Raw genomic sequence first — 13,815 nt, 5'->3', positions numbered from 1 at the left:
CATTCTCGTCATCACAATCTCCTTTAGCCTATCCGGCATAACTGCGATACGTAAAACTCAAAGATTTAATTTCATTTCCAAACTCTCCTTTTCCCTCAACGGTCGTCAGCACTGTTGACAACTCCGTTTTTATTAAAATAGTCAAGTAACAATTCAAAAGTCAATTTACTCTATTATCAATTGGCTAAACTCAAGGCCAACGAAAGGGCCGGGTGAGGATTGCAACCGCACAAGGCGCCAAATTTTAGGGGCATTAAATTCACTATGATGGTTAAGCTCCGATAATTATAATTTTGCTTGCAAACGGCAGACTCAGACATGGGCCTGCTCAAATTACGTAGCATCTGTAGTTACTACTTCGTGTCAGGCTTCAATCAATCTGGGATTGTTTTTCTAAGTCCACCATAACAAATTTTCCCCCTTAATAAACTCAGAAGACTTCAATGTTGATGAATCTTGTATGTATGATGCTTTACCGTAAGTTTATCGCCGCGTGTTAATAAACAACAAACAAAAAAAGATACTTTGCCACCATCACATCAGGTGCACGTACGAAGAGAAAAACGTAGGAAAATGATTTCATTGAAAAATAATCAATAGAAACCAGGGCATTTACCTGAGTTGAGGCGCCCGGGGCGAGACGCATTTATTCACTATTATCATGTGTATACATATGGTTATTTTTCTTCTGGTTCTTTTTCATGTAAGAACACATGTATATAAGAGAGGAAACAAGAAGTGTTATTATTATTATTATTATTATTATTATTATTATTATTATTATTATTATTATTATTATTATTATTATTATTTCAGTGCACTGATAATTTACCCATACATATTGTACTTGGTTTCCGATTTTATATTATGAAATTAATGTATCAAAGCAGTAAATACCAATTCAATTACCAACCCTGACATCCCTTGCCATTCCAACATTATGTCACAACCCCGACTGCCAAAAAAGAAGGAAAATAAACAATACAATTGTTCAATAAAATTTCCATTAAAATGACACATGTGCTACTTACTCACTAATGCAGGTAAATATAATTAAAATATATAATTTAAAATACGCAGTGTTATTATGAAAGTTGTAATTTATTATTTAGGCCTAGACATATTTAGATACACTCTATACCTCCGTGTGCAGGGGCTAATGGTGGAAGATGGAACACCAACATTCACCTGTACTTGAGCGTGGTGGGGGGAAAAACTTCTTCTTTTGCCTATCAGCTTATGTGGAACAGAGAATAATGTTATGATTGTTCTCTCGGAAACGCAAGTTCCATTTTATCACTCAACTACGAATACTTCTTATTATTTAAAAGCAAATGTTTTCGACAAGTCAAAACAAAAATGGATCTTTCTTTGTTTTCTATTTTCACTCTTTCACTACAATTCAAATAAAGACAGTCATGTATTAACAATGACCTTCCAGTACTCGTAGGATACCATCTATATTCTATATTTCTAAAACTTCAAAATTAGAAATAGTAGATTACTTTTAATATTAAAATTGAAATATGTTCCTTGCGTACAATATTTAATTTTGCAGACAAACACATTTCTTCAAATTCTTACCAAGACCGTCGTCCACACCCGCAACTAGACCTTGCATTGTCGCTGAAGTTCCTGGAGGTGAGACGGCGCTTGCGTATGCCACAATGGTTGTGTAGCAGAGGGCGTAGGTGGGTCCTTGCATGAACAACTCTATTGGAAGCAACCACCAAGGACTTGGAATCAGGGAAATCAGTATCAACCGCAGACAGTAGCTCAGAAAACAGACCGTCAGGCAATGACCGTAGCCTAATTTTTTCAGAATTTTACCTAATATAGAGAAAATTAATTAGTTTCCGTTTCTAATATATGTAATTACTACATAACAAAAAGAGGTTTGAATTAAATTTCTGTGCAAAAATGTATGTAACATGGATATTTATATAGAATTTATACTAGTTTGTTTAGTTTCTCGAGCCACTTCAGGTAAGTGCTATAGGGGTTCCGAGCTAGGGTATTTTAGATTTTTTTTAATTCATTTTATTTTATTTTTTATTTAATTTTTTTTTCTTTCACTAGAAGAATATGTTTTGCGATTTATATTAATTTACTGGCTTTTTCTTATTTTTATACAGTTTCATTTTGCATAGATCTTTCTAACAGACTGAATACAACTAGCAAAACTACTGACAAATTCAAGACTATAGCTAACTTACCTGAAAGAGAAAAGAAGATAACCTCCCCGCAGAGTGTTTCAGCCGCTACCACTAATCCTTCAAGCAATTTAATATAAGCCATATGGCCTGTTATTTGTGCCAAATCTTCCAGAAACCTATATATAAACACAATTTACTAGTTTCAGTTGTGCCTGAACAATCAACTTTACATTGTAAGAGAATCAACAATATAATAATAATAACAATCCTTATTGATAGAAGTTACTATAGCAATAAAGCTATTAATTGGTCCTATTAATTGAGAAATCATGCAAAAATATATTATAATAACTTGAAACATATGCAAAAAATGAGACAACACAAATTTACGATCAAACAAATAAGAAGCAAACCAAAGTATCAAAGATTCAGGAATATCAAAAAGGATTTTTTTTTTTTAATATGATGTGTAAATTTTCAAATCGGACAGCCCTTTATCTAGGACATCCCCTCTAACTTTTTCACGGAACCAGAAAAACTCCTATTGACTTCTACTTATTGGAACCCCTGTAACCTGGACACTCTATCTTGTATTTGGATATACAAATTTGAAACAAAGTTGAACACCCGAAAGAGACACCACAAAGGTAAATGAGAATTAATCAATTTTTAAGAGCAAGTTATGATCTAATGATTCCCGAGATAAGATTACTGGAATTTCGAGAAGAGATGGCGGGTTAGAGAACAGAACAGATTTCCTGTTTTCATGAGAAAAGAAAGATGAAATTCCTAGGACAGGAAGAGGTGGTCGGCAGCGTGGCCAGGTGTATTTGGTGTAAGAAAATTGATTAAAAATGTGTGGATGGTACAGAAGACAAAACAATCCCTTGTAACTAACTTCTTTATGAAAAACTGAAATTCTGTAAACAGTTATAATGCAGAGCATTTTTTTCTCTGAATGTTGTTTTGTGTGTGTGTATCTATTACTGTGTGTGCTACAGTCGAAGTATTAAGTATTCAATGGATTGCTAAAGTGCACACATTATGAATTGGATTGTACAGTATTTACCCTGTATTGTATTGCACAATTCAATTCAATTCAAGGACATATTTGTACATGAAGATACTGTAAAAGTAATCACCAACAGCAACATGATATGTAAGTTCTTTTCTGCATACAATATAGTGTATTTGTCATATATAGTAGTGTTTATTACTAGCATGGCTATGATACAAACCTCTACTCTTTTGTCTCGTACACTCTTCTAACTTGCATAGGTTTCGAAGGAACCGCAGATGTCCAACTTAAAGGGGTTTCACTGTACAACAACAAGTAAAGAAATTGCTCTATAATCTGGTAATCTTTCCATCAGTTTTGGGAATTGGAGTTACAGTTACCACTTTGAATACACTTGGGTAAACATGAGACGCTACACTCCAGTTAAATAAAGACGTCAAAACTCAAGCAATTAATTCAGGCATATCTTTAACTATAAAAATGGTATACAATCAAGGCTAACGGAAGATTTAACATTTAAACCTTTTATAACCTGAACTACCTGATCAACAGAAAGACATAATTCATCACTACAAATCTGAATAACCATTAATTATTACCTTCATTTGGACCATCCTTAAGATAGACGGCTTCAAACTGTTTACGCATAAGTTCACTATAATAATAATAATAATAATAATAATAATAATAATAATAATAATAATAATAATAATAATAATAATAATAATAATAATAATAATAATAATAATAATAATGTGTCAGAAACAATTTCCAAAATTGAAATTTCGAGAAAAGCGAATATCTCAATCGCTTTACGGAATTCCCATAATTTTGACACATCCAGAGTCTATTTTATCATGTTTAACCATCCCATATTATTATTAATTCAGGACATAACAGCCAAGCAGGTGTATATAACTTGAAACAGCTGATTTCTAACGCCAAATTTTGATTATACACTATTAAAAATAATAGGCTGTAGTTGACAAGCTAATGGACTAAATATTTCATATTTGCTTGGAAGCTTTTCCCCAATCATGAGATTTCTAAACTGAATTCAGTTAATTCTTTCGTATATGGATATTTAACTAAAGGCATCATCATTGAACAAAGAAACTCAAAACTAAAGAAGAACATTAAAGAAGGAATCATTTCAAATCTTATATCTAAAATCAAAGAATTCTATACGAGTATTATAAAAATGGTTGAAATATGGTACAATCATATTTGCATTTACTCTTGCAAGCAGGTCCTCGTTCATTTACCTAGTAACAAATATTTTAATAAATTATTTGTGTCTAAGCTCTCGATGAGATATTTTGGTATAATTTTATATTTAATATAAATCACCATTTTTCAAGTTATATATTTGGCATGTTGTTGCTATGGCTCCCTGGTTCGATCCCAAGCCGAGTATCTGGTAGAAATATTGTGTAGAAGGGTTTTCTTGGAGTTCTTCCGTTTCCTTTCACATTGACATTCCGCCATTGTTTTCATAATTATTCACATTCATTAGTCATCCGTTTTCTTTAGCCTAAGGAGGAATCATAGGATGTAAAACTAGAAATTTAATTTTTCATTTTGTTTTTATTTGGTGTGAAATAAAATTTAAATTTATAATAATTATTCAAATCACAACAGCTTTAACGTCGTTTACAATTCTTACCAAAATAAGTAATAAATAAGAAATCCATCCACTACTCCTGCTAGAATAGCAAATAATAGAAACGCTGCAATATGAGTATGTTTAAGCAGCTTGCCAATATCTCGAATGATATTTTCTGACTGTGGGAGTTCTGGTAACTGAAAAGGAAAGAGAATAGTTATTATTTCTCAAAGAAAGTAGAAATCAATAATTTGGTAGCTATCATTTCGTTAGACTAACGTTATAATCCAAATTTAAGTGTTTATGAATCATTTCAAGTACCAATTTTTGAAACAACTGTAGATTAGTAAAATCTTTTGGACAACATGTTACTAAAGAATTCAGGAGGAATTATGATAGAGTCATAAGAATTTTTAATACTATTTACAGCTGAACATTACAGCATATTTCGTAACATGTAAGTAAAAGGCTAATAGTCACCGCAAGAAACAAACCACATCACTAGGAAGTACTTTCGAAGAACATCGTCTTTATCTTCAGCCGAAGAAGATGAAGACGATGTTCTTTGAAAGTACTTCCTAGTATTGTGGTTTGTTTCTTGCAGTGACTATTAGCCTTTTACTAACGTTATTTCTAATTATTATCACCGCTCGCAATACAGTGATAATGATCATAACATATTTCTAAGTTGTATGTATGAAATCTAACCACTGAATTTGGTAATCCTTTCTAAATTTCTGGTCACTATAATATCGAAATTTCAATTTTGTCTTTTGTTTCACAGTATTAGTGTGCATTGCGAAACTAGATGAAGTGGCTTATAGTTCAGATTTTAATATAGAATTTGCTTCAGATAAATAGTTTGCTTTTTAATAATCAGCTTGTGAAGTTGTGTATTTATTCAAAATTTAAAACAACTGAGTGGACAGACATCTAAAATATTATTAGATATTAGAGGAATTGATAAAATGAAAATAATAATGTTTGGTCTTCACAGAAACACATATACATCATAATAACTAGTTATTTTGTATTCTAATTGGTTATAATTGTTGTGACCTATTACAGCTATAATGTTGTACGATTTTATCCGTAAGCAAAGATAACTTCAAGTATTTTAAATGATCTTCGTAGGAACACTCTTGCGTGAAAAGCTCTCGTGCCCGCCCTGAAACCGTGTCAAGTTGCTGAGCAATAAAGGAACTTCAGGAATTTTATCTCCGTATGGATCAGAAACTGGAATTTCGGTAATTCCCTTCTTTGACATTTTTGTCAAGAGTTCAGGTGCCAGCCAAGTGGATTATTGGACTTCGGACTCCTCAAGCGGCGCTTGTCCCATCATCGAGTTCGCACCGTCTCCGGCCTAGGGAAAGTCTGTAAAGAGGAGTGGGATGCAATGCCCATAGTCTAGGGTTGCCATATTTAAAAAATAAAAGCCAGGGACGCAACTAAGATACGATAATCTTTGAAATGCTTAAAAATGACAAGAATTGTTCTACACTAATTCACTTTCTTCCATTAGATAGAATTGTTCAAGTATTACGTAATCACATTTTTAGTTATTTTAGTAGACATTCTCCTCCCTAGTTGAGCAAATGTAAGCAGATGATTTACCCCTCCCTCTGGTACGCATTTTTTTTTTTTTTTAATTTCTCAAGATATGCTATGTTTCGTGGCTTTCAGAGCTCATTCAAGGCTCATTCAAGTGATGGCGTAGAAGGGACAACGGAAATGCATAACCGTTTTTGCGTAAAAAGAAAAAAGAAATATGTCGCAAATAATTATTAGGTAAGGGATTATTGATTAAAATATTTCAGAAGCAAGATGCAGATTAAATTGAAACAGAGTACTAAAGATAACAATAAGATTGAGCAGTAAAACAACCTTTTGTCCCTGGCCCAATGAAACGAATCCTTCGTTGATGTCAAAGTAGTTAAATCGTGAACTTAATTAAATCTATGCTTTATGTATTCAGGTTTTTTTTCTTCTTTTCTGTCTTTTTTTTTAAAAAAACTTCTGTATTGCTATACTCCTATACTCAGGAGTTGAAGAGAATAGTTATATACCTAATCCTGTGAAAAAGCAAACTACAATATTTCCTTCCTTTCTTCTTCGCTGAAATCCGGGACATTTAAGCGTCCTGAGAAATATTTTCGGGACGCAGATCTCGATTCCGTGACGGTCCCGGATTTTCCGGGACGAATGACAACCCTACCATAGTCCAGCTGCAACACAATCTCTTGCAATGGAAACTCCAATGGCGAGTAATAGTGAGCATAGATGTTCATTTTACTTCGACCTCACTCGCCCTCGCAGTAGCAGTTGGCCTCGCCCTCGTCCACCCTCGCCCTCGCGAATGGAATTGTCCATCGCCCTCGCGCGCCCTCACCCTAGCTGTCGAAACTTGTCCTCGCCCTTGCGCACCCTCACCCTCGCCGTCGAAGCTTGTCCTCGCCCTCGCGCACCCTCACCCTCGCCATCGAAGCTTGTCCTCGCCCTCGCGCACCCTCACCCTCGGCATCGAAGCTTGTCCTCGTCCTCGCGCAACCTCGCCCTCGCTGCCGAAACTTGTCCTCGCCCTCGCGCGCCCTCGCCGTCGAAGCTTGTCCTCGCCCTCGCGCACCCTCAACCTCACTGTCGAAGCTTCTCCTCGCTCTCGCACACCCTCGCCCTTTTCGTCGAAGCTTTTCCTCGCCCTCGCGCACCCTCGCCCTCGCGATAGAAGTTGTCCATTATCCTCGCTCGCCCTCGCCTTCGTGCTCAAAACTTTTCTCGCCCTCGCGCACCCTCGTCCTCATATCATTGAGGGCGAGGGTAATTGAGGGTGAGGAGGCCTCGAGAGGGCCTCCTTCGTGAGGATCAGAGCATCAATTATTCAACCTATTTGTTGAATTATTTCCTTATCGTCAGTGGCGGATCCAGGGGGGGCGATCGGGGCGATCGCTCCCCCCCAGAAGAGGAATCTTCTTTATTTTATATATACAAATAAAAAGCAAACCCAGAGTTTAGAGCTCTTAAAAGTAGCTCTAAGTAGCAGTATTACAACCCACCACCCCCACCAGAAGTCCGTCCTGGATCCGCCCTTGCTTAACATACGTCCTAAAGAAAGGCAACTAAACATATCATCGTATAACTTACTGTGGAACACCTAAAATGAAACAACTGTTACAATGGAGATCTCGGTCGATAGTGACGTTTACATCATTTATCAACAGTATCCAATGCCTTTACTTCAAAATGTTCCTTGAACTACGATGCAAGCATAAGTATTCAGCCACACAAGGGCGGCTCTCATGAGGGTGAGGGTGAAATCAAGGTTTGATGAGTAGCGGTAGAGTGACTGCCGCGGACTATCTGTCAGAATTTGACAGTCAACACGTTGGTCATCCCTGATGTATGTAGCGTAACTGAGGAATTTGAACAAATTCAAAGGGAAAGATCTAAAGAGCTTAATTTTGAAACTCCGTCAGCAAACAAATAAAATACTTCAGAACACTATTGTTGAATTATCACTCGGAAATATATACCCACTCTAACCTATAACATGAATGACTTCATTGATTTGAATGTGAATCTAAGTTAATTGGTATCTTAAAATATAAACTGAAATGTGGCAATGTGCTTGTAAGGTTAATTTCGATGCTCAAATATTGTTAATATTCATCACTAATAGAGATACATTTGTCCTACCTTAACAATGTTAAAATTTTTATTATTTTTTTTTCAATAATTGCCATAAATATGAAACTTTGTCTTAAGAAACTACCCTAGGGGCCAATTTGTGCACTTTATCACTTTGGTCTTGGTTCATTTTTGGCAGCTATCATTGTTGGAAAGTTTATTTTCAGTAATTCCGACAATTATGAAATGATATCTTTCAAACGTTGTCTCAAGGATTCCTTACACTACAAATACGTAAAGGCAAATGAAAAATGAAATCTTTAGTTTAAGATCCCACGATTATGCAAGCTAAATGCTAAAGGAGACAGAAGTGAATGATGAAAGAAATAGTTGAATGAGAATGTGGTAGGAAACTGGAGAATCCCCAGAAAACCCACGAACACGATGTTCTCCACCACGAACTTACTTGGACGGGAATCGAACATGCGACCCTTCGAACAAAGGTAATTTCTCTATCGCTGAGCCACCGTTCCTCCCTAAATGGCACGCTCAGAGCTTAGCGCCTCCAGGGGCCTTGGAAAGATTATCGAGCCTAAAATGATTTAGCACTGACTTTTATAAATCCACCAATTCAACAATTAATAATGTCGTGCAAACTTTAATACGTGCAAACTTTAAGATTGTAGTAATGAAAGAAAAGATGAAATCTTTAGTTTAGCGCCCCAGAGTTATGTAACTGCTAAAGGAGATGGATGAAATTGCAAGTGAATGATGATGAAAGAAATGGTGGAACGGGAAAGTAAGAGAACAAACCTTTATTTTCTTTAGCACAAATAATTAAATGTGTAGATTAATTGATTTCCAGAAATTTTATTATAATTAGCAATTAAAAACTAAAAGGGCGATCACAAACTTTTCTTGCCCAGGACCTCGCAACAATTTGTTACACGCTGCCATACATCATTAAAACAGGAGTAGAGTGACTGAGTTATTTTGCTCTGTGGTTGAAAAGTAATAATGCAAAACAGACAATTATTGACTTGAAGAGATAGCATAGTTTAAAAATTCTGACTGGGGAATAAAATCTTCATTTTTACGTCCTACGATTACCGCAGTCTTGTAGCCAACCTGGAACGAAAAAGATTCAGCCCACTGAAGATTCTTTGCGAATATCATTTCAATGTGAATTTCGAACAAAGATCTAAGCTTACCTTCATGCTTACGTTATGTCAAACAATTAACATATAAGGTGGAAATTATTCAACTTTTTTCATAAGATGTAATCCAGCTGACTAATTAAAATTTTATAAGCTTTATATGTTATATGTTGATTGATTAAATGTTGCACCTGATAATATGTAGTCGTTACTGCTTGTTACATAGTATTAGCGTGTGTAATGGCTGTATGGGGGAGAGGAGTATTTAAACGCTAATATTCTAAAGTGAAATATTTACATAAAAATTAGGATAATTAAACATTTTCAATAACTCCCTCTTAGACTTCGACTCTGGTTATAGGTCGATTACGGTGATTATTGAAAGTTAATGATATTGAAATATACAAAGGAAGTTAGTATAGTGTCTAGCAAGCATGTCTGCTTTGCAGCAAGTCTCAGGTTCGATTCCCTTGAGTTAAGTTTGAACGCATTATGGTGGTTCGGATCCTACCATAAACTATAGATTCACGTACCATTAGCATCGGCATCGGTGATGAATTATAAAGGAACATTAACTCTAATACGTCAGAATACAGACAAATCGACTGATTCCCAGATATTCATAAGTAAAACATATTTTCCAAAACAGCAAATTACGTTAGTAGAGTGCTATTTTTTTCTAAATATAGATCATGAACGGTTTGAAATTATGTTTAATCTGTTGTGTGAGAACGTTTCTCTATAGTTAGAATTGAGGACATCTTCGAAAGTTCCCCTTCGGGAGGATGAACACTAAGAATCATGAAATTATAGGTGTAAACCTGAATGCAGTTTTACCCACTTATCTCAATAGTAATCTATGTAAATGTAAGGTCACTTGACAGGTCCAAATGTAAGGTCACTTGACCAAAGGCTTAGATAATGTCCCCACAACCTCCACGATGCGGGGCCACCAACTCCAGGGATGTAAAATATATAGAAAATGTTTAGAAAGTAGAGGCGAATAACTAGGGGCTGCAGCGGGAAGGGGCTGTGTTGCAATAATAGACTATCAAAAACTTCCTGCTCAAGTCCTAAAATTTCACACGGCGTACTCCATAGTCTTAAAATTTTCACAGAGTATACGCTAGTCTTAAAAATTTCACAGGTTATATATGCTAGTTTTGAATATAGTACTACACGCCTTGAAGCAGAAAGTATGCGCAAATGACTAAGATTGAGCAATATACCTTCGTATACTCTCGACTACACCCCTGAATATATGTTTTTATTTTCTTAGTTTGCTTACATACGTGTGACGAAAATCTGGGAGGAACGCGACCACCCAAGCCCCTCGTTACGACGCCCATGATTAGATGAACCATAGCCGAATACTTCAGGTAGTTTTGCTTCTTTATTTCTAAGTTTTCCTATGCTTTGCTGACTAAATATCAGTTGTCAGGGAGCTTTAAAACTTGCGATATAGAACCAAATCATTCTATTTTAATATCCTACTTAGCGAAAAAAAATAATAATAAAAACGTCGATAATGAAGGGTAACAGATCACAGAAAGAAGCCTACTGGACGCCCAAAATAGTCTCCCTTTTCAAGACTGTGCGCTGCATATTCTTACACTATATTAAAAACGCTTTCAAAGATACCAATCTTAAAATAAAAAAAAAAATAAATAAAATAAAATAAAAAAAATAAATCTAGTTTAACATCCAACGGTTATGCCATCGATGGCTAAAGGAGACTGATGGAATTGCAAGTGAATGATGATGAAAGAATAGGTGGAATGAGAAAACGGGAGGAAACGGGAAAATCCCGAGAAAACCCAAGTATACGCTATCGTTCTCCACGAACTCACTTGGCCTGGGATCGAACGAGTGACCCCTGAAACCAGAGATTGGCTGTAGCACTGAGCCAACGTGTTCCCGTCCAATAATACCAATCGTGTTAATCGCTTAATTGCAATAAATATTTTCGTTTTTAGTTTTCAGTATTGACTTAATAGTTTTGTAACTGGGTACTTGGAAAACGGATAGGATTTCAATTAAAAACAGTTTGTGGGCTGGCCTAGATAGTTGCGATCTACACAACGTAATTATCTTAGAATGAGATTTTATTTACAAAATTGACAATTCAATTAAACCATTAACAGTAGTGATTTATAAGATAATCTTAATTTAAGATCAATTAAAATTATTGATCAACTAATAACTGACTTTGATGAAGTGGATTACACTAAGTGTTATCAATTTACAGTGTCTACATTTAATTCATTTAAAAAGTTCGTTATTGAATTCTTCGCCCTCGCGCCTTCGCTTTTCCTAGCCCTCGCGCACCCTCACCCCCGCCATCGAAGCTTGTCCTCGCCCTCGCGCATCCTCACCCTCGCTGCCGAAACTTGTCCTCGCCCTCGCACACTCTCGCCCTCTTCGTCGAAGCTTTTCCTCGCCCTCGCGCAGCCTCACCAAAAATGAGAAGGACTGCGCTACATATAAAATGTTTTACGAGCGGACCATTTCTAGGATAGAATTTTAATGGATAAGTGTCAAGAAAGATTTTTCAATAATCAACAGGAAAAGAATATGGAAAAAGAAACAAAGAAGAAAAAGAAAAGCCAGTCGAATAAACTAAGGGATAAAGAAAGATCTGAAGCTAGAAGAAATCTGATCTCCAAAACAAAATTCGAAATTTGGTTGAAAGAATCAACACCAATAAGTAGCATAGAAAAGGTTTTAACAATAGAGGAAGGTTTCATTGATTTAGAAGATAGAAATACATGCATAGTGCACCTTATAAACCCAGAGAAAGTGTATAGGGAATTTGCCAAACTGTATGGACGTATTGTATTTGACCACAGAGCGGAGTGGCCACACACCCACGTTAAAATATATAACCCCTGACCACAAGCATGGATGAACCGAGGAAGGATGAAAGAATAAAAATTATGCAGATAAACGCAGGTGGGTCAATTACAGTAATGGACGAGATAAAAGAACTCGCTGAGAAGGAAGATATAGACATAATTTTAATACAAGAACCCTATACTAAAAACAAAAAACTAACGGTAATGGGAAAAACAGAAATAGTGTACGCAGGAGAGAAACCTATAAACAACACAGGTGAAAAACAAAACACACGAGGAGGGAAGCCAAACTCAAACCACATTGGAGAGAAACCTATGGCAGTGATAGTAAACAGAAACAAAAACTACAAAATTCTAAATCTAATCCAGTTTAGTGACCCATGGACAAATTGTATAGAACTTAAATCACAAAATGGAGATATTATGATATTAAACTGTTACTGTCAGTATTGTCTAGATATAGAACCTTTTTTAAATACCATGACAAAATTCTGTGACACTTACAAACACAAAGACATACTTATATGCGCCGACGCGAATGCTAAATCTCCAATTTGGCAGAGTAGATATACAGACGAAAGAGGACAGAAAGTAGAAGAAATGATAGCAGAAAATGATCTGGTAGTAATAAATGAGGAAGGTCATCCGCCCACGTACAGGAGTAGACAAGGGGGTGAATCAAACATAGACATAACACTAACAACATTGCAACTCAGCGACAGAATAACAAATTGGAGGGTACTAGACGCGGCTACCCTAAGTGATCATAACGCAATACTATTCGAGATAAGCAGCAAAACAAATTCTAACAATCTAAATGAAAACGATAAAACTGTAATATATAACACAAAACGAATAAATTGGACTAAATTTTGGGAGACAATTAAATTGCCACAAATTGAAGACGATAGCGATGTTGATGAAATAGCTGAAACATTGGAAACTGAAATAATTAAAGCAATTAAAAGTTCAACTAAAATACGAACATTAAACGGAAAATCAAATAAAAACAACTCCTTTTGGAATAATGAACTAAAAGACTTAAAACTAAAAACGAGAAGAGCTAGGAAATTATACCAAGAGACGTGGGAAATAGAATTGAAACAAATACGACTAAGAAAATACAGGGAACAAAAAGAAATATATGAAAACAAAATAAAAGAAATGAAAGTAAATAGTTGGAAAAATTACCTTAAAGAAAATACTAACCTAGACATTTGGGGTGAACCATATAAAATAATTAGTCAGAAAATAAAGAAGCCAACAACTCTCTCAACCTTAAGAAAAGATGACGGAAGTTTTACTGAAGGATGGGAAAGCACCATAAAATTTTTAATGGAAAAACTTTTACCCAAGGACGAAAAAGAAGACGATGACGAGGTGCACAAACAAATGAGGGAAG

The 13,815-nt window shown here is 35.5% G+C and overlaps 1 protein-coding gene across 4 annotated transcripts in view; it reads right to left on the bottom strand.

Moving 5' to 3' along the window:
* The window catches only part of LOC145688516 (major facilitator superfamily domain-containing protein 6), a 207,679-nt gene that overhangs the window by 21,916 nt on the left and 171,948 nt on the right, over positions 1-13,815 (bottom strand). For all 4 annotated transcript variants that reach the window (XM_081762869.1, XM_081762885.1, XM_081762895.1 and 1 more), the window contains 3 exons: positions 4,841-4,977; positions 2,217-2,332; positions 1,585-1,830 (listed from right to left, as the gene is read on the bottom strand). In XM_081762869.1, the coding sequence (XP_081618995.1) occupies positions 1,585-1,830; positions 2,217-2,332; positions 4,841-4,977 (499 nt within the window). The remainder of the gene's footprint in view (positions 1-1,584; positions 1,831-2,216; positions 2,333-4,840; positions 4,978-13,815) is intronic.

Source organism: Thermobia domestica, chromosome 1 (genome assembly GCF_964235325.1).
Source record: "Thermobia domestica chromosome 1, izTheDome1.hap1.1, whole genome shotgun sequence".
NCBI lineage: Eukaryota > Metazoa > Arthropoda > Insecta > Zygentoma > Lepismatidae > Thermobia > Thermobia domestica.
Note: the sequence above shows the minus strand (reverse complement) of the source record. Positions and strands in the feature narration are given on the sequence as shown.